Consider the following 19,514-nt stretch of genomic DNA (forward strand, 5'->3'; position numbering starts at 1 on the left):
ACTTAAAAAAGTCAGGGGCTGGAGGTGTGGCTCAGTGGTGAGCACTTGCCTGGCACCAAACCTGCTCACCTTTTAAAAGCCTCAGGGTCCCGGGCAACCTGGAGCTTCCAGCTGAAGCAGGGAGCCCAGGACCCCTGGCAGAAGAGGGGGAGGACAAATAGGGTGCAGTGGAGACCCCAGGGAGGGGCTTGGTGCCTGCAAGCAGGAAAAGGAAGTGGTGTGACTCGTTAGCCAAGGAAAGCTGGCGGAAATGAGACGCGTGGAGAACAGACCCGAGCCCAGGAGGGGCACTCACTCAGCACGGAAGCCGGGGAGCTTCCCCTTTCAAACTTTTTTTTTTTTTTTTTTTTTTTGCGGGGGGAATGGTAAAGTTGCTCAAAATCTTAAAACACAGATTAACCAACAGTTGCACCCAAGAACATTGTGAGACCGTGTCTGGGGGGGGAAGCGGCCCTCAAGCAGAAAGGTTTTTCTTCGACTGAGGCCAGAAATGGGACTCCAGGAGTCTTTGGGGTGGACAGGACAGGACAGGGAAATCTCAATCACAGGCCCCTCTCCCTTGGGTTCCACCAAAGACCCCTCAGAATCTCAGTGGTTGAGCCAGGTGGGGTGGTGGACACCTGTAATCCTAGCGGCTGGGGAGGCTGAGGTAGGAGGATGGAGAGTTCAAAGTCAGCCTCAGCAACTCATTGAGGCCTGTCTCTAAGTAAAATATAAAAAGAGGCCTGGGGATGTGGCTCAGTGATTAAGCGCCCCTGGGTTCAATTCCCTGCACCATCCTGCCCCCCCCTTGTGGTTGGAGAAAGTTCTAGAAAACCCATGAAAGGCGATGTTTATGAAGACCTTACTCTGCGCTGAGCCGCACCCTATATAGCTGGCATAGACACATGTAAAATACCCGAGGCTCACCAGGGTCGGTGAGGCCATCACTACCAATGCTCCCGTGTTACCGAGGTGCTTAGCTGCCTACCAAGATCACTAGGCGCTGGGACTTGATCTGGGGAAAGGGGCTGCAACGTCCCTTATGCATAACCACTTCTCTGTGGTTATTGGGAAGCCCATGCCTGTGTGTTGTCTTCGTGTCCTTCGAGTGTTTGCAGCAAGCAGCAGGAGGCGCCCGTGCGGGGGTTTGTCCTTGGCGTCCACGGAGGTCATGGGAACCTTCCCAGGGAAGGGAGCCGCAGGACACGCCCACTCGCAGAAGGGACTAGCGGGAGTGGAACACCTCCCCATGCTGAGCCCCAGATCCCCCTAGTGCTGCAGATGGGAAACCGAGGCCCAGTGCAGAAGGGACCTTGTTGAGGTGCTTGCAGGGATTGGTACAGGAGCCAAGGCATGCGACCCGTGCGTCATGCACATTCACACGTGTGTTCCAACACATACACACTGGCCCCTTTGTGTGCCCACACCCACTCCTGCACAGACACATCCAGACAGGAGGACACACGCCCCAGCTCCCCTCCCTCCGGCACACCCACCCCCTTGCCTGGTCACACGCTCTGGACCATGAGACCCACCCCTCAGCACACGTGTGCAACATGTGTCAGCAGGACTCTGGAATTTCAACCAAGGGCCCACTCAGGGGCCACCACCTGGAGAGGGGTGTCTTGGAGGTATGTGTGATGTCATTTTTCTATCTCAAAGCATTTTATATAGCCCTCTGTGTGATTGAAATCTCCTCTGCAGTTATAAGTCCCACTCATATTTCCTCAGAAGCCACCACCCAGTCCCACTGTGTAAGACACATAAATACACCTCGATACAAACAGATACACTTAGGTACATACAGGGTCATTCAGAACAGAGACCAGTCATCTGCTGACATCCAGACACCACGAATGCACACATATGCAGGGGTTCATTCAGATACTTGGTTTATATTCAGAAAACACATACACAGGTATGTACCCGGTCACCTTGTAGGTGTAAATCACACAGGTCCATGTGTGTCTCCACAAATTTACACAGATGTAAACACACAGCTGTAGTCACACAAATACACTCAGAGATCGATACATAAAAAGAACAAACCCATATTCATGTATACACTTGTTATTTACTGGGGATTGAACCCAGGGACACTCACTGAGCCACATCCCCAGCCTTTTTTTGTATTTTATTTAGAGACAGGTTCTCACTGAGTTATTTAGGGCCTCGCTAAGTTGCTGAGGCTGGTTTTGAACTCATGATTCTCCTGCCTCAGCCTCCTGAGCTGCTGGGATTATAGGCGTGAGCCACTGCTCCTGGCTACACAGTTGGTTTTTTTAAACAGAAAACCACAATGGAACACGCAAATTTTAAACAAATATCCACAAATGGGGGCTTATGCTCTTACAAATATAATTTACAAATATATCCACACAATTATGCTCATGTGATACATATCTGTACATATACAGTTCCTAGATAAATATGCACAGGTGTGCGCTCATGAATGCACTCAGCAATAGGAATTCTTGAACATTTACACCCACTTCCGTGATTTACAAAACCTGTCACTCTAAGGTTCACACCATATACTCAAACCCACAAATACACTTACAAATAAACACACGTAAAGTCATCCCTTGGTGCCCGAAGGGGATTGGTTCCAGGACCTGCTGCAGATACCAAATCTACAAATGCTCAAGTCTCTTATATAAAAAGGCAGAGTATTTGCATAGAACATGTGCAGTCCTCCCTGCTTTAAATCATCTCTAGATTACTTAATAACTAATACAATGTAAACACTGTTCACATAGTTGTTATACTGTATCATTTAGGTAGGAATGTCAAAACTATGAACATGTTTAACATGTTTTGTTCATTCAACTTAAGTGCATTTTTTTTTTTTTTGGTACCAGGGATTTAACCCAACAGTGCTTAACCACTGAGTCACATCCCCAGTCCCTTTTTGTATTTTTTTTTAGAGACAGGGTCTCCCTGATTTGCTAGGGTCTTGCTGAGTTGCTGAGGCTGACCTTGAACTTGAGATCCTCCTGCCTCAGCCTCCCGAGCTGCTGGGATTACAAGCATGTGCCACCTGCCCGGCTCAGATGCATTGTTTTCCCAAATACTTTCAATCCGTGGTTGCTTAAATTCATGGATGCAGAATCCAAGGATACAAAGGGCTGATTACATGTGCACAAAAGTACACCCAGAAACTTTTCTCATATACACACACTGGTATGCACATTCACATACTCATGTACAAATTCATGGATGCAGAACCCAAGGATACAAAGGGCTGATTACATGTGCACAAAAGTACACCCAGAAACTGTTTCTCATATACACACACTGGTATGCCACATTCACACTCATCTACAAATCCACTTTCCTCATTTACACACAGAGCCTTCCCCCAACAGATACTGCACATACCCACACACATCTCAGGCATACCCATTAATGACATACAGTCACACTGAGACACTGCCGCACTCCTGCACAAATACATGTACCCACTCTCAACTTCTCTCCTATGCTCCTGCATTGACACAAACATCAACCACACACACTTATACAACAAACACGTTTAGATACCAACGAATACACTCATATACACTCAAAAGCAGATATCCACACACTTTTGTTCTCAGACTAGACATCTACCTAATACTGACCTTTGTATACACAACACATGTTAAAAACACATACACACATTCTTACAAATACATGCAATGTCACACTCAAACGCAGATCCTCCAAGTCACCACCAAATACACTCAGAGATGCACACAGATACGAAGACACACGTTCTTGTGCCCCAGAAGCAGGTGCACACACGCACACGCTGCCTACGGGCCAGGCATTACAAGTCGGCGCAGGTGTTCACAGACCTAAGAGTAGACATCCGGGCCTGCACACACATCCACAGAGGGTCCCTAATCCTCCTCAGTGTCCCAGGCGCGCACGCGCGCACACACATATGCACACACTCACTCCTCCGCAGCGCCCCCTCCCCCTCCATCACTGCAGTCCCGCCGTCCGGCCCAGGACATAGGCAGCTTGGGTCCAGGCGAGGCCCGGACCCGCCCCGGTCCGGGTCCGGTCCGGGGGCGGAGCGCACCTGGGCTCCGCCCCGGGGCGGGGCCGACGCAGCGTCGCCAGCGCCAGCGGCCGCACCTGGTTCAGCAGCAGCGGCGGCGGCGGGCCCGGCCGGGGCAGCGGCGCGGCGCGGCGCAGCCCAGCCCAGCCTGAGCGCGGACCCGGCGCCCGCAGCCCCGGCGCCGCCATGGTGGAGGCGGCGCCCGCGGGGCCCGGGCCGCTGCGGAGGACCTTCCTGGTGCCCGAGATCAAGTCGCTGGACCAGTACGATTTCTCCCGGGCCAAGGCGGCTGCGAGCCTGGCGTGGGTGCTGCGGGCCGCGTTCGGGGGCGCAGGTACCCGGCCGGGGGGCGGCGGGCCGGACGCGGCAGGTGCGGGGGGCGGGGCGCCGGGCCCGGGAGGCCAGGGCCGTGGGAACAATAGCGCCGGTCGCCAGGGGTCCCCGGGCCCGGGCCCGCCGCGCCGGGCCTCAGAGCTTCCTGTTCGGCCGGGGCGGTGGACTTTGCCCACTGGGCTGCTGGAGCGCGGTGGGGGTGGGGCCGCCCGCACAGCTCCGCTTGGGGACCCTGGCGTCCCGGCCCCCAGGTGAGCGGGGCGGGGTCTGCGGGTCGGGTGGGGTCGCCGGGTGCCGGCCTCTGGGACCCGCCCCCACACCCCTAGCCCTAGCTCTGCACGCCCTTCTCTCTTTTGCACTCATCACGCGCCTCCGATGACCCCCTCCCCACTGTCCCCGGCCTCCCGCGGGCCTTATGCGCTGGGGTTCCTAGCTCTGCTTGCTCCTCGGCCCGGACACACGCCCCACGTCGGCCCTGCCTGCGCTGTGGGCGGCGGGGCGAGCTCTGGGAGCCCCCTCGCCTCCACCGCCCGGCCTGCGGCTGGCAGCTGTGACTTATTGCCCCATTTACCGGGAGGCAGGCGAGCCCTGTGGAAGCGGAATGGTTTGTCCATGATTGCCCCGCGTGGGGGCCGCGTCAGGGCCTTCTCCCATTAGGGCAGATCCACCGCTCAGTCCCCAGGCCCGCATGTCTAAATAAGTCGAGCCATCCCCACAGGGAGGATGCCGGTGGGTCCCTAGGATGAGAGGCCCTGGGCACACGCTGTCCCCACTGTGGGCAGCTCCAGCGCCCTAGACCTGAGCTGGGAGCAGGAGCCTGGCCTTGGGGACGACAGGGGTTAATTAAGGTCTGGGCCTTCCGGGGAGGTCGGGGGACGCCCTGCCTTCCCACTGGTCCTGCCTACTGGTCTTGGCACCGGCTGGGCACAGCCCATCCCCCTTCTCAGTGGCCTTCCCAGACCAACCTGTTCTGGGTGTGGGTCTCAGTGACAGCTGTCCCTCTCCTGCTTCCGCTTCAGCCTGTCCCTTCCACTTTCCCCTAGTAGCTTTCCATGCATGACCCACTCTGAGGCCTGCCCACCCTCAGGGGTTTACTAGAGGAAGAAAGGAGTTGAGGATTGGACTCGGACTGCCCAGCCCCTCACACCCAAGGTTATGAGGCTATAGAAAGCTTCACTTTGCAAGTCAGAATTGAGTTTGAGTGCCAGCTCCTCTCGGATGTGGAGGAATTATCTCAGTTCTAAGCTTCTGTTTCCCCCTCTGTGAAAGAAGGCTTTCATTGGCTTCTATATCTATGTTGGAAAATGTTTGTGGGGTACACACATGTGGCAGGACAGCACACTGGGGATTGAGACCCCAGTACCTTTTGGGCAAGGTTGCTGGTAGGCATCAAAGAGGTACCCACTGTCAAATCACATCTGGCACCTGGTGCATGCTAAATGGATTCTATTGGTGAGGTTTTTTTATTAATACTATGAATATCATTCATTGTTTCTTGGCCAACAGACAGAGCAGGAATTACTATCCCATTTCGCAGAATGGAAAGCAGAACCTCCTGTGGGGGTTGTTAGGATCCTGATGCCTGACGCGCCCCGTTCTGTTCTGAGTGACCCAGCTCCCTCTGCTGTGTAACACTACCCTGAGGGTCAAGTTCAGTTTCTTTCCTATACACCTCCCCTAAACGGAGGGGAACACAACTCTCTGGATTCATGAACTCCAGGACTCTATCAGTGATTATCAGGTGCCCTGCCAGTGCTGGGGGCCGGGATGTCCAGTAAGGAGGATGGATACAGGAGAGGGGGGATGGGCACGAAACCGGATCATGGCTGCTTAGAGTGATAAGCTCTGTGGTGTGGAGCAAGCTTTGCCTGGGGGAGGAAATCCCTGAAATCTGCCAGGGAGTGAGGGGGCAGGGAAGGCTCCCCAAAGGAGGAGGGGCTTGAGTCTTGAAGGATGTGTAGGAGTTTGCCAGGGGGAGGAGTCTCTGTGCAAAGGCAGGGGTGTGGATGGGCAGGGCGTTCTCAGAGAAGAACATGCTGGTCCCAGTAGTAGCAGTGGGGAGGCTGGAGATGAGGGAGACTGAGACTTCAGGAGGAGGGCTTCTCAGGCTGTGGGTGGGGACCTGAGGACAGTGGGGAACCATAGCAGGTGTTTGGGAACTGACAAGATCAGACATGCATTTGCCCAGTAGGGCTTGTGTCTGGGGAAGGGACAGTTCTGGTGGCCCTGAGGTACAAGACTGAGGAGCTTATGCAGGAATGCAGGCAGATGGCCTCAGCAGAGCACAAACTCAAAGATAAGAAAGGGTACTGTGTTTAATAAGTTTGGGAAATACCGCATGCCATTCCTTCTGCCTTCAGAACGTCAGTAAGATAGTGAGGGAAGCAGTTCATGTGGGTTCTTACCTGCTGTGCCATCTTGGACAAGTTAACTCAGCTCTCTGGACCTTGGTTTTCTTATCTGTACAGTGGCATAAGGAAAGTTTCAGGATGAAATGAAGGTCACAGTATAAACAAATGCTGTGCCACAGAGCTTTGCTGTCCAGTAGGGCAGCCACTAGCCCCACGTGCTCGTGAACACCTGAAGCGTGGCTGGCTGAATCCAGATGTGTTGTAAAGGTAAACTAGACACTGGATCTGACTTGGTACAAAAAAAGTGAAATAGCTCATCAATGTTTTCACATTGATTACATGTTGAAATGATGTTTGGATACATATTGGGTTAAGTAAACTATATTACTAAATTAACATTCCTTGTTTCTATTTTTTTTAACATGGCTACCAGAAAACTGCATAAAACTACTTACGTGGCTCGCATCATATTTCTGTTGGACAGCTCTGCTCTGTAGTAGATGCTCAATAGACATTTTATAGCACAGGGCAGTGTTTCTCAGCCTGTGACATTTTGGTCTTTAGAAGACATTGGGCAGTGTCTGGAGACATTTTTGGTTGTCACTACCTGGGAGGAAGGTGCTGTTGGTATCTACTTAGGGACCAGGGATTTTGTTAAACATCCTGAAATGCACCAGACAGCCATCCCCACCACACAAATACAGCCAAGGTGGAGGACGCTGGCACAGAGTGAGTGCTCCAGAAACTTGGGCAGTCAGTAGCTTGGTTCACTTTTTTTTTTTTTTTTTTTTTTTTTAAATCATCTTGAAGGTTGAGGGCCCTGAGAAAAGTCTTAAGGCAAAGAAACTTGTTATACTTTGCTGATGGGACCTGGAAGTGCTCTGCCCTGAGTCTCCAGCAGGGGCTGAGAGGTGGGTGGGAGGGTTTGGATTTGGGAGATGTCAGAAGGTTAAACCAGAGGACTGATTAAAGGAGGGATGTTGAGCCCATTCAGTGGTGCACACCTGTAATCCCAGCAACTTGGGAGACTGAAGTAGGAGGATGGCAAGTTTGAGGCCAGCCTCAGCAATTCAGCGACTCCATCTCAAAAAATAAAATGGCCTGGGAATGTAGATATGAGGTAGAGCTTCAACCTGGGGATGGGGAAGAGGAGGGTGCACGGGGCATACCTCTAATCCCAGAGACCTGGGAGGCAGAGGTAGGAGGATTGCAAGTTCAAATCCAGCCTCAGCAACTTAGTAAAAAGGGCTGGAGCTGGAGCTCAGTGGTGGAGTGCTTGCCTAGCATGTGTGAGGCCCTGGGTTCCATCCCTAGCACTGCAGGGAGGAAAAAATAATAATAAAAAAAGGAATGGTGATTTCTCACTGTGATGGGGACAGGGAGGAACAGGAGGTTTGGAGCAAGATGTTGAGGGTTGTGAAAGATCCTGGGTGGTTTTGGCGGGGGGACAGTGGGATGTGGAGCCTGGGTGGCAGCAGGAGGCCTCAGATGGCCATGGAAGCAGTCAAGGAGTGAGTGAGGCATGTCCATTTATAAGGAGACACCAGGGGGGTGGAGGAGGTGCTGGGCAGAGAGCCCAGGCACATACGGGCCCGGATGTGTGCCTGGGGAGGTTGGAAACCTGAGGGCAGAAGCCAGGTCAAGGAGGTTGAAGTGGACAGGGAAGAGGCCGCAGGCAGAGGGGAGGAGGAAGTGAACCTGGAATCCCTCTTTCAAGGAGCTGAACTGAGCCAGCAGGGAGAAGGAGCGTCTCTACACAGGGGTGGGTCTTGAGTGGGAAGGTCAAGTGTGGTTTTAGGGGGTGGGAAAGGAGCCTTGGCAGGGAGCAGGTTCTGTCAAGGGTGCCTGGGTCCTTGTAGTGGAGCCTGGCTTTGCCCAGGGGAACCTGGGAAAGGTCTGGCCTGATGGGCCCCCCGCCCCTTCTTTAAAACCCACTTAGAACCTCAACATAGAGAGGTGCCGCCTGGGGCAGCAGCCAGGGCAGGTTCGTCATGTGGACCTCAGCCACCTCCTCCCGGACCTCTCCTCTCCACGTAGCCTATGTGGACCTCTCCCTCCACCTAGGATCCTGGTGGCCACCTCTGACAGGACCTCGCCACCCGCCTCCGCTCCCTTCCCTCATGTTCTCTGCCTCCCGGGTGTCCCCAAACCCCCTCACACTCTGTTTTACCCTCTCACCTGCTGCCCCTCCTGTTCCCCCATCAGCCACTGACCCTGTTGCCTCCGTCTCTCCCCTCAGGCCCCAGGGAGCCCTGGATGCCTCCTCTTCCTTCCCTGTCTCCTCTTTTTAGTTACCAAGGTCAGACGCTCAGTTCCCTCAAAGCCTCTGACCTCTATCACCTCCCCATTTCCGTGTCCTGCCCCACCCTCACCCCTCATCCTGCCCGGCTGTCAAGCTGAGGGAGGATGTAGAGTTGGCCTAGGGTGTTTGACTCCCCGTCTTGGCACTGGAGAACTGTGTGGCCTTGGGCGGGTTGCTTGCCTTCTCTGTGCGTCCTCTGTAAGGGGCCCCTGCGGCTTCCTGGGGTTGAGGACGGCTTTCGTGAAGCCAGCACTTGGTGTTCTTGCCTTTCCCTCGGGTCTCGCCTCCCTGTCCAGCAGCCCACCATCTCTGAAGGCGCGCGCCTTTTGCCCTCTGCCCGGAGTCCGCGTTCCTTCCCATGGCAGACTGCACGCCTGCGCGCCCCGCCACCTTCCCGCCTTTCCTTTCCGGGTGCCCTCCTTCCTAGACCTCCCCCGTGGCTGGGGCCTTGTCATTGCGTGTGATGTCTGGAGCCCTGACTCCCCGCATGCCCCTCCACATGCCCCTGCAGAGCACGTGCCCCCGGAGCTGTGGGAACCCTTCTATACTGACCAGTACGCGCAGGAGCACGTGAAGCCCCCGGTGACGCGGCTGCTACTCTCGGCCGAGCTCTACTGCCGGGCCTGGCGCCAGGCGCTGCCGCAGCTCGAGACACCTCCTAGTCCCTCTGCGCTGCTGGCCCTGCTGGCACGGAGGGGCACAGTGCCAGCATTGCCCGAGCGCCCGGTGCGCGAGGCTGACCTGAGACACCAGCCCATTCTCATGGTAGGCTCCGCCCCTGCCCAGTAGGCCCTGCCCACCCGGCCTGGTTCTTTCCCCGAGCCCCCAAGTCCTGGGGCTTACCTTCCTCAAAGCCCTTTCTCACCAGGCCTGGCCCTCACCTCGAGCCCCACCCCCTTCCTGCTGTTCCCTGAAAGCTCCACCTACTGGGTAGCTCCTCCCACAAAGCTCCACCCACCAGGGTAGCTGCTCCTCATGAGGCTCCACCCCTCATCTGCGTGGCTTCTCCTGTCAAGCCTCACGCTCCTCCCACCAGCCTAGCTCCTCCCCCAGACACACCTCTGGCCCTCAGAGACTTCCCAGTGTGGCCCTCTCCATCCTGAGGCCTTGATCTCAAAGCCTGGCCGTCATGAGTGGTTCTTCCAGGACCACAGCCCGCAAGACCCCACAACAGCCCCTGGCCAGGCCCGCCCGTCCCCTCCTACTACACTCCCCTTCCACCTCCAGCTTCTTTCTTCATTGGCCATTGGAGGCCAAGGGAGCCCCACCGTACCGCTGGTCTCATTCTTTAGCCCTTGCCCCCACAGGGAGCCCATCTAGCTGTCATTGATGCCCTCATGGTTGCCTTCGCCTTCGAGTGGACAAAGACGCTGCCTGGTCCTTTGGCTCTGACCAGCTTGGAGCACAAGCTCCTTTTCTGGGTGGACACAGTAAGTGGGGTTGGGCCAAGGTGGGTGGGGACCAGGACCATGCAGTGAACAGAGCACTGAACTTCTCCTTGGCCTCCAGACTGTCAGGCGCTGCAGGAAAAGACAGAGCAAGACCTCATCGTGCACCTCCTGCTGCCCCTGCAGATGGGCGGCCCCAGCACAGCCCTCGGTGAGGCCAGGGCAGGGCATGGACTGAAGAATGATGGATGATTGGGTGACGGAGGGCTGGGTGGGCAGGACCAGGTCGGGGGTGGCTGGAGGTGACTCTCTCCCTCTCTCTCTCTCACTCCGCCCTCTCCCCTGCACCGGCCCCTGCTGTACCCCTCTCTGCCCCTCAGTGCCCCACACGCTGGTATTGGAAGCTGGTTCCTGTAAGTGGGGCTGTCTGTCCGCCCCGTCTGCCTGCCCTGCTTGTTGCGGTCTGTGTGCCCAGTTCTGCCTGCTTGTCTGCACCCTCTCTTCTCCTCCACTAGCTGTGAGCAAAGGAGGTGGGGCCCAGGAGAACCCCCCAGTGAACCAAGGGAAGAGTGCAACCCTGGCTGTTCCCGAGAGGGCCACCCCCCTCAGAGAACTGACCATTGACGAGCTTCCTGTTAACCAAGAGGGCAAACCCTCCCCCATTAACTAAGAGGGCAGGACCTCCTGTTCTTGGGTGAAGTGGAGGGAACCCCAGTCTATCAGATGCATGGATCCTGACCCCAGTGGGCAGGTGACATGGAGATCTCCCCAGGCAAGAGGAAGAGCCTCAACCCTTCCTAAGCCCGGCTCTCAGTTTCCCTAAGGAAAAAAATCCCAGCTTCGGGAGGAGGCCTGTTTTCTCAAAGCTTGAAGTTTGACTTTCTCTTCCCTTAATTAGTTGTGCAGCCTTAAACAAGCATCTACGTCTCTCTGTGTTTCATGGAATTTATCTTTGCAACAGACAAGCAAGGGGAGAGGGGGAAGCTTTGAACTGGGTGGGCTCCCCACCTTTGCTCACTCCTTACCCCCACCCCGGGGTCTGGGCTGGGGAGTTCCTTTCCTGCCTACCTGCTTCCTCTGCATCCTCTCCCCAAGCTGGGGCCTGGGTTTCTTATGGGAGGAGGGTTCCCTGCATGGGAGGCTGCTCTCTGGGGTCCCTCAGGGCTGGGAGGAGCTGGGGTCCCCAAAGCCGGCCAGAACACAGTCAGGGAGCTGGACGGCCAGAGCTCAGGACAGGGGTCAGGACTACTCCCTCCCTCAGAGGTGGGCTTGGGGGCCCGCAGGTCAGCACCCCTCCCGCCCTGCTGACGGCTGCTCCTCTCCCCCCAGCACGCAATTGCCTTCTGTTTGAAGGAGTCGGGGAACAAACCCCCCATGGTAATGTATCCCCCACTCCTGGGCCCCAGGAGCCCCTGTCCCTAGCCCCTGCTGCTGGCCTGGCTGCTCGCAGACACCTCCTCTGCCTCTCGCTGCTGCCCCTCCCCTGCTCCAGGCTGGCCCCCACCATTCTGGCTCTGGGACCCCCGGCTTCCCGCCCCCTCGTGGCGGAAACCCAGGCCTCCCCGCCCAGCCTGCATGACCGCTGACTTAGGAGGCCAGCCCGACCACTCATCTGACCTGGCTCCTGTCCACAGATCCGATACCGCAAGGACCGTGCTGTGGCCCGCCGTGCCCCCTGCTTCCCAACTGTGACGAGCCTCCAGGACCTGGCCAGCGGAGCTGCGCTGGCCGCCACAATCCATTGCTATTGCCCCCAGCTGTTACGACTTGAGGGTGAGTGAATGGTCCAGCCCCATCTGGGAAGCCTGGTGTTCTGAGCCCCAGTCCCCAGGCTTCTGTCCCCAGGTCCAAGAGACCAGGATGATGCACTGGTTATGCGTGTGGCTTCTGAAATCAGCAGACCTGGGTTTGCATCTCATGTCCCTAATTAGCTGCGTGACCTTGGACAAGTTTCTAAACTCCTCTGTGCTTCAAAGAATTCATGCCTGTAGCAGGACTGTGTGCCAGGGATCCTGTGAGAATAAATAGAGGCACACTCCTGACCTCACAGATGGCTCAACATCCTCGTGAGGGGAGAGAGAGAATCCAGAAGTCCCTTAGGGATCAGGTGCTCCAGAGAGTGATGGGTGATCAGAAAAAGGTTTCTGAGTTGAGTTCTTGAGGGTCTAGTATTCCAGGCAGAGTCCAAGGCCACGGGAATGGTCTATCATGGTATGCCCTTTGCAGAGGGCACCTGGCACAAGACCAGCCCACAGTAGGTCCTCATGTTGGCTGCTAGGTTCCCTGGGCCCCCTTCCTCCACTCAGAGCCAGGGACCCAGGCATCCTGTCCCTACAGAGGTGTGCCTCAAGGATCCCATGTCCGTGGCGGACAGCCTGTACAATCTCCAGCTGGTGCAGGATTTCTGTGCCTCCCGTCTTCCCCGTGGCTGCCCGCTGTCCCTCGAGGACTTGCTTTATGTCCCACCGCCCCTCAAGGTAAGGCTATCGTGGGGGCCTTGGCGGGGGTCCAGGCTGTGTGGTTCGCTCACTGACCCCGCTTCCCACCTCCAGGTCAACCTGGTGGTCCTCCTGGCTGAAATGTTCATGTGCTTCGAGGTGCTGAAGCCTGACTTCGTGCAGGCCAAGGACCTGCCTGATGGGCACGGTGAGCTCTGGCTGCTGTCTGGGGGGGTGGGGGCCAGGCCTTGCCTGACACTCTTTTCTGTCCACAGCTGCCTCCCCCCGGGGCACCGAGGCCTCCCCACCTCAGAACAACAGTGGCAGCAGGTACAGCCCACCTGTGGGTGAATCTGGTGGCTTCTCCCACCTGGGTGCTGGGGTGGTCCCAGGAAAACCCAAGGGATGAGGGGCGGTGGGGTCCGAGGTTGATATGTGTCTCCCGGCAGCTCTCCTGTCTTCAACTTCCGCCACCCACTCCTGTCACCTGGTGGCCCCCAGTCCCCACTCCGAGGATCCACAGGTGAGGAATGGGGTCAGCTTCTGTCACAAGGGGCTCCCCCACAAAGACTGCCCCAGCTGACCCCATGTCATCTCATGACCCCTCGAGTAGCCCTGGGTCCCTCTGCCGTCACCAAGGTGCTCCCAGAACTTCCCTGGTGGGTCCTCAGCACCCCTTAGTGTTACCAAACGGCCCCAGGTCCCATCTCTGGAAACCTCTCCTCTTACTAGACACATGACCCATCAGCGACCCATCCAGTGACCTTGCAGAGGATGCTGACCTCATCTAGTCCCCAATGACCCCACAGTGATCATTCTGCCCCTCCCCAGGCTCCCTGAAGTCCTCTCCGTCCATGTCCCACATGGAGGCCCTGGGCAAGGCCTGGAACCGTCAGCTCAGGTGAGCATAGCTCAAGGGCCCTGGCGGGTTGTGGAGGAGGCTGGTGGGGTAGGGCACAGGCTGGCCCCAGGGCTGACCCCTCCCTCTGGCCGCCCAGCCGTCCCCTTTCCCAGGCTGTGTCGTTCAGCACCCCCTTTGGCCTGGACAGCGACGTGGACGTCGTCATGGGTGACCCCGTCTTGCTGCGCTCCGTCAGCTCTGACAGTCTGGGCCCGCCTCGTCCCGTGCCGGCCCGCACCCCTGCCCAGCCACCCGCAGAGCCCGGCGACCTGCCCACCATCGAGGAGGCCTTGCAGATCATCCACAGTGCCGAGCCCCCTGCTCCCAGATGGGGCTGCCGACGGCAGCTTCTACCTCCACTCCCCCGAGGGCTCTCCAGACCGCCGGCGGCCCCTGCCTACCTGCCCGAGGGGGCCTCAAAACCCCTGTCTGACGGGCCCGCCAAGGTGCCCATCTACGTGTCCCACCCCGAGGCCCCCTCAAAGCCATCTCCCTGCCCGTCGGGGGAGGTGTCGAAACTGCCAGCCCCACCTGAGGGATCCCCGAAGGCGGTGGCATCATCCCCAGCGGCCACTAACTCTGAAGTGAAGATGACCAGTTTTGCTGAACGCAAGAAGCAGCTGGTGAAGGCTGAGGCCGAGGCTGGAGCAGGGCCCCCCATGTCCACGGCGGCGGTCCCTGAAGCCCTGAGCTCAGAGATGAGCTGGGAGCCCGCCTGGAGGAGAAGCGCCGCGCCATAGAGGCCCAGAAGCGGCGCATCGAGGCCATCTTTGCCAAGCACCGCCAGCGGCTGGGCAAGAGCGCCTTCCTACAGGTGCAGCCGCGGGAGGCCGGAGGGGAGGCCGAGGCTGAGGCAGAGGCCGAGGCTGAGGCTGAGCAGGGCTTGGCCCCTGGTGGGGAGCGGCCAGCTGGTGAGGGCCAGGGTGAGCCATCCTCGCGGCCTAAGTCAGTGACCTTCTCTCCGGAGCTGGGCCCAGTGCCCCCCGAGGGCCTGGGGGACTACAACCGAGCTGTCAGCAAGCTGAGTGCTGCGTTGAGCTCACTGCAGCGGGACATGCAGAGGCTCACGGACCAGCAGCAGCGGCTCCTGGCCCCCCAGGAGGCCCCTGGACCTGCCCCACCACCTGCTGCATGGGTCATTCCTGGCCCCACGGCTGGGCCCAAAGCTGCCTCCCCCAGCCCTGCCCGGCGTGCCCCGCTGCCCGTCGCAGCCCGGGCCTGGCCCCAGCCCGGCACCGCGCAGCCCCAAGCACGCACGGCCCGCAGAGTTGCGACTGGCACCCCTGACCAGGGTGCTGACCCCACCCCACGACGTGGACAGCCTCCCCCACCTACGCAAGTTCTCACCAAGCCAGGTGCCTGTGCAGACTCGCTCCTCCATCCTCCTGGCGGAGGCACGCCTCCTGAGGAGCCAGCAGCCAAGCCTGGCCTCATCGAGATCCCCCTGGGCAGCCTGGGGGAGCCCGCCGAGACGAGGGGATGGGAGCCCCCCTGGGCCGAGGACTCCTTAGAGGAAGAAGCCTCTTCTGAGGGAGAGCCTCGGGCTGGCCTCGGATTCTTCTATAAGGTGAGTCACTAAGGGATGGGAGCAGATGCCTGGTGGGCCAGGAAGTGAGGACATCCTGGGGGTGGGTGGGGCTTTGGAGAGGTGGGTGGATAGGTGGTTGGACAGATGGGGCATTGCTAATGGATGGGTGGGAGGATGGGTAAGTAGATGGGGTGGGTAGAAGGTGGGTGGGTGGGCGGAGAGGTTGATGGGGTGGGCGGATAGATAAATTGCTAGGTAGAAGAGAAATAGGTTATGTGGGTGGGTAGATGGTGGATAGCCAGGTACGGGTGGACAGACAAGGGTGGGTAGCCAGATGGACACATAGGTGGGGCAGGTGGAGAGACAGAGGGATGCAAGATGGCAGACAGATGGACAGGTGGTTGCTGGGCAGATGGAAGGATGGGTGGTTGATGGTAGATGGACAGGGCTAGGTCTTCTGTGGTGTCCTCCCCCAGTGGTCTTCCAGTTCCCCTCCATGATCCTAGCCTGTGTTCCTTGTCATGACCCCTGCTGCCCGAACCATCCTGGTAGCCCAGCAGTCACCTGACCTGTCCCTGCTGCTTCCCTCCAACCCCACTCCTCCAGTGAGCATGCAGGAATTTTGGCTCTTAGGATAAAAGCCCTCCCCATGGCTTGGGCTCTGCTCACCTCTGACCGTGTCCTATACCATTCTCCCCAGCTCCACACCCCAGCTCTGCTATCCTCACACATCTGCTGGGTATATCTGGCCCCAGGGCCTTTGCACTTGCATTTCCTGAAAGGCTGCCCTCACGTATCACCCCTGCCTAGTTAAACCCTTGTCACCCCCAGGGGTGCTTCCCCCAGGAGGCCTCCTCAGTGCTGCCAGGGTGGAACAGGCCCCTACCTGCAGTGTAGACAGCAGCACCCCACGCCCTTCTCCAGGTCTTCCCCGATGGGCACAGCACTGGCAGTACCCAGTCCTCCTCACCCCTCCGCACCTGGCGTCGGGGTTGTGTAAAGTAGGCACAGCTAAATCCTTTTAGTACATTTATGAAGGACAGATGAGTGGCTGGCCAGCTGGGTGAGTGGGAGACGAGCTCTAGCACGGCAGGGAGGGCTGGCCAGCCGGACTGGGCGCCTTCCCCTAGGATGAAGACAAGCCCGAAGACGAGATGGCTCAAAAGCGGGCCAGCCTCCTGGAGCGGCAGCAGCGGCGAGCAGAGGCCCGGCGGCGCAAACAGTGGCAGGAGGCCGAGAAGGAGCAGCGGAGGGAGGAGGCTGTGAGGTGAGGCTGCGCCCTGCCAGGGGACCCCTGCCTTTGGTCTTCCTGCTCCCAGTGACCCCATGCCAATATGATTGCTGGCTTCCCCTCCATCTGCAGGCTGGCCCAGGAGGCCCCTGGCCCGGCCCCTGCAGCACCCACAGCTCCTGTGGCCCATGTGGCCCCGGCAGCCACCCAGATCCCTGCTGCCCGGGCCCCAGCTGAGGAGGAGGTGGGCCCCCGGAGAGGGACTTCACGAGGCTCGAGTATGAACGCCGGGCCCAGCTAAAACTGATGGACGACCTTGATAAGGTGCTGCGGCCCCGGGCCACGGGGACCGGGGGGCCGGGTCGGGGCGGGCGGAGGGCCCCCCGGCCACGCTCTGGTTGCTGTGATGACTCGGCCTGGCACGAAGCCCAGCCCGCGGCCTGCTGGGTGAGGACCCTGTGGGGGTGGGGCCTGCCACGGCCCTTTCTGGGCTCTCTGGGGGGGCCCCGTGGATGTGGGGGGGGCTACAGGGGTGCAGGGCAGGGGTGGGCATGTGGGGTGGTAAAGCTGCCAGTGGGGTTTGACCCTGACTGGGGGGATACAGTGGGGTGAGGGTCTTCCCTCCGTGGCTGCTGAGACCCTCTGGGGGATTCTAGGGGACAAAGGTGTCCAGTGCTGCTGGGCAAAGCCCCCTTCCCTGCAGGTGTGCAGAAGGTTGGACCTGGTGGGCTGCGGAGGGGTGAGGGTCTCGGGCAGGGCTGACCCTGCACTCCCATTACAGCTGCTGGTCAGGTCTCGGGCACTGGTGGAGGCAAGGGGGCTTCAGGTGGGGCTGACCTGTGGGGTCTCTTCCCAGGCTCGCGGCTCAGCAAGGTCTACTCCCAGTCCACCCTGTCCCTGTCCACCGTGGCCAACGAGGCCCCCAATCACCTCGGTGTGAAGAGGCCCACCTCTCGGTGAGCTCTGTCGGGGGCTGCCCAGAGCTTGTGGGTGTGTGCACCCCTCCCTGTGCGCCTGAGTGGGCGTGGCTCGGGCGTGTCAGGGAGCCACCCAGTCAATGCAGCGTGTGCGAGGTGGGGCTGCCTGCGCCTGGCAGAGGGGCCCTGGGGGCCTGCGGGGCTGAGCGCACAGCCACGCTGCTGGACCTGGACCGGGCCGCCTGACCCCCGCACCCACGTCCTCTGCACTGTGCTGGTTTCACCTCTAACACTACCTCACTCCGGCCACCCCTTCGTTGCTGCAGGGCCCCGTCCCCATCTGGTCTCATGTCCCCTAGCCGCCTGCCTGGTAGCCGAGAACGTGACTGGGAGAATGGCAGCAACGCCTCCTCCCCGGCCTCAGTGCCCGAGTACACAGGTGAGCGTGCTTGGGCGAGGTTGAGCAGCAGGCTCCACCTGGCCCGTCGCCCTGCTGACCTCCTGCCCTCCAGGTCCGAGGCTGTACAAGGAGCCCAGCGCCAAGTCCAACACATCATCCACAACGCCCTGTCACACTGCTGCCTGGCGGGCAAGGTGAATGAACCCCAGAAGAACCGCATTCTGGAGGTGAGCCTGCACCTGCCCAGCTGTGGGGCAGGTGGGGGTCAGTGGTCCCGCCCAGCTGGCTCACGGCTCTCACCACCTGCTAGGAAATTGAGAAGAGCAAGGCCAACCACTTCCTGATTCTCTTCCGTGACTCGAGCTGCCAGTTCCGGGCGCTCTACACGCTGTCTGGGGAGACGGAGGAGCTGTCGCGGCTGGCGGGCTACGGCCCCCGCACTGTCACGCCTGCCATGGTGGAAGGCATCTACAAGTACAACTCGGACCGCAAGCGCTTCACCCAGATTCCCGCCAAGACCATGTCTATGAGCGTCGATGCCTTCACCATCCAGGGCCACCTCTGGCAGAGCAAGAAGCCTACCACTCCCAAGAAGGGCGGCAGCACCCCCAAATAGCCCCACCCTGGGTGGTGCACGGGCTGGGCCCTGCGAGGTTTGGCCACCGCCCTTCTGGAGGACAGTTGGTCAGTATTCCTGGGTCCTGTCTGTCTCCGACCTTGTCTGGGTGGGGCTGGAGTCCCCACCCCCTAACTTTGAGTCCAGTCCTACTGTGGGGGCTGAGCTGGGAGGTTCAGGGACTCAGGGCTCAGCTCAGTCCCCTTGTCTGTCCTCCCCACCTTCTTGAATAAAATAATTTAAAGAGAAGTTGAGTCTTGTCACCTCCCTGAGGCTGGCTGGGTTTCAGTCTCCTGTCCTACTCGCTCTTGAGCCAACTTTGTCTCTTTTGCCCCCTCGATGGCCCCAGGGTGGCTTCTCCAACAGCCCTCCTCTCAGGGTTTCTCGGCTGCCTCTGAACCGCTCTCTTGGCGCAGGAGGCTCATGACCAGCGCCTCTCCCAGGGCCTCCTCCGCTTCCCCATTTTCCTTTTCTGTGGCTGTTGTTATTGGCCTTTCCTGGCATTTGGTTCAGGGCCAATTTCCAACTCATCCTGTCCCCTTGCCTCCCTTGGAGCCAGCCTGCCCAGTTTCCGTGCTGTTGCTGCCTCCGGGCCAGGGCAACTGTGCTGCCCTCCTGAGCCCCACGTCCGAGGATCCAGGTGCCTTCCTGGCATCGCCACTAGCCACCTCAAGTGCAGGGCTCACATGGCCACCCACGTCAAGCAGGGCCTGGCTTCCCTGCCACTTCCAGTCCTGGGCAACTCACCCCTTAAGCCCACTCTGGCCCCAAGACCACCCCACCCCGTAGTCCAATCCAACAGCCTGGACCTCCTCATGTCCCCAGCTGCCTCCTGCCCACACAGCATCCTGTGTGACCTGCTAAAGCACAAATCGGATTATGTCCCCTGATGCCTAAAACCCCTTAATAGCTTAGAGCCTGCTCACGGCTTCCCAGAGCTTAGGACTAAGGGCCACGCCCTGGACATGGCCGGGCTCCTTGCCAGGGACAGAAGCACCTTGCTAATAAGTCTGCAGAGATGGGCTGCAGCCTGCCTGATCCCACCCCACAGTTCAGGGATGGTGGAGCAGAGCCCCAGA

General features: G+C 58.8%; 1 protein-coding gene across 1 annotated transcript; it reads left to right on the forward strand.

Moving 5' to 3' along the window:
• Positions 1 to 4,154: 4,154 nt before the first annotated feature.
• Positions 4,155 to 19,180, forward strand: LOC306646804 (calmodulin-regulated spectrin-associated protein 3-like). The gene is given in 24 exon segments (XM_079115531.1): positions 4,155 to 4,364; positions 9,528 to 9,781; positions 10,324 to 10,446; positions 12,039 to 12,177; positions 12,742 to 12,881; positions 12,957 to 13,050; positions 13,118 to 13,172; positions 13,292 to 13,365; positions 13,674 to 13,743; positions 13,841 to 14,059; positions 14,061 to 14,113; positions 14,116 to 14,439; positions 14,442 to 14,946; positions 14,948 to 15,135; positions 15,138 to 15,310; positions 16,402 to 16,538; positions 16,635 to 16,759; positions 16,762 to 16,914; positions 16,917 to 16,949; positions 17,359 to 17,458; positions 17,746 to 17,858; positions 17,932 to 17,967; positions 17,970 to 18,046; positions 18,130 to 19,180. Coding segments are annotated over 24 exon segments (3,639 nt in total). The 5' UTR covers positions 4,155 to 4,216; the 3' UTR covers positions 18,436 to 19,180.
• The last annotated feature ends 334 nt before the right edge of the window (positions 19,181 to 19,514 follow it).

This window comes from Sciurus vulgaris, assembly GCF_902686455.1.
Source record: "Sciurus vulgaris genome assembly, chromosome: 16".
NCBI classification, from domain to species: Eukaryota; Metazoa; Chordata; class Mammalia; order Rodentia; family Sciuridae; genus Sciurus; species Sciurus vulgaris.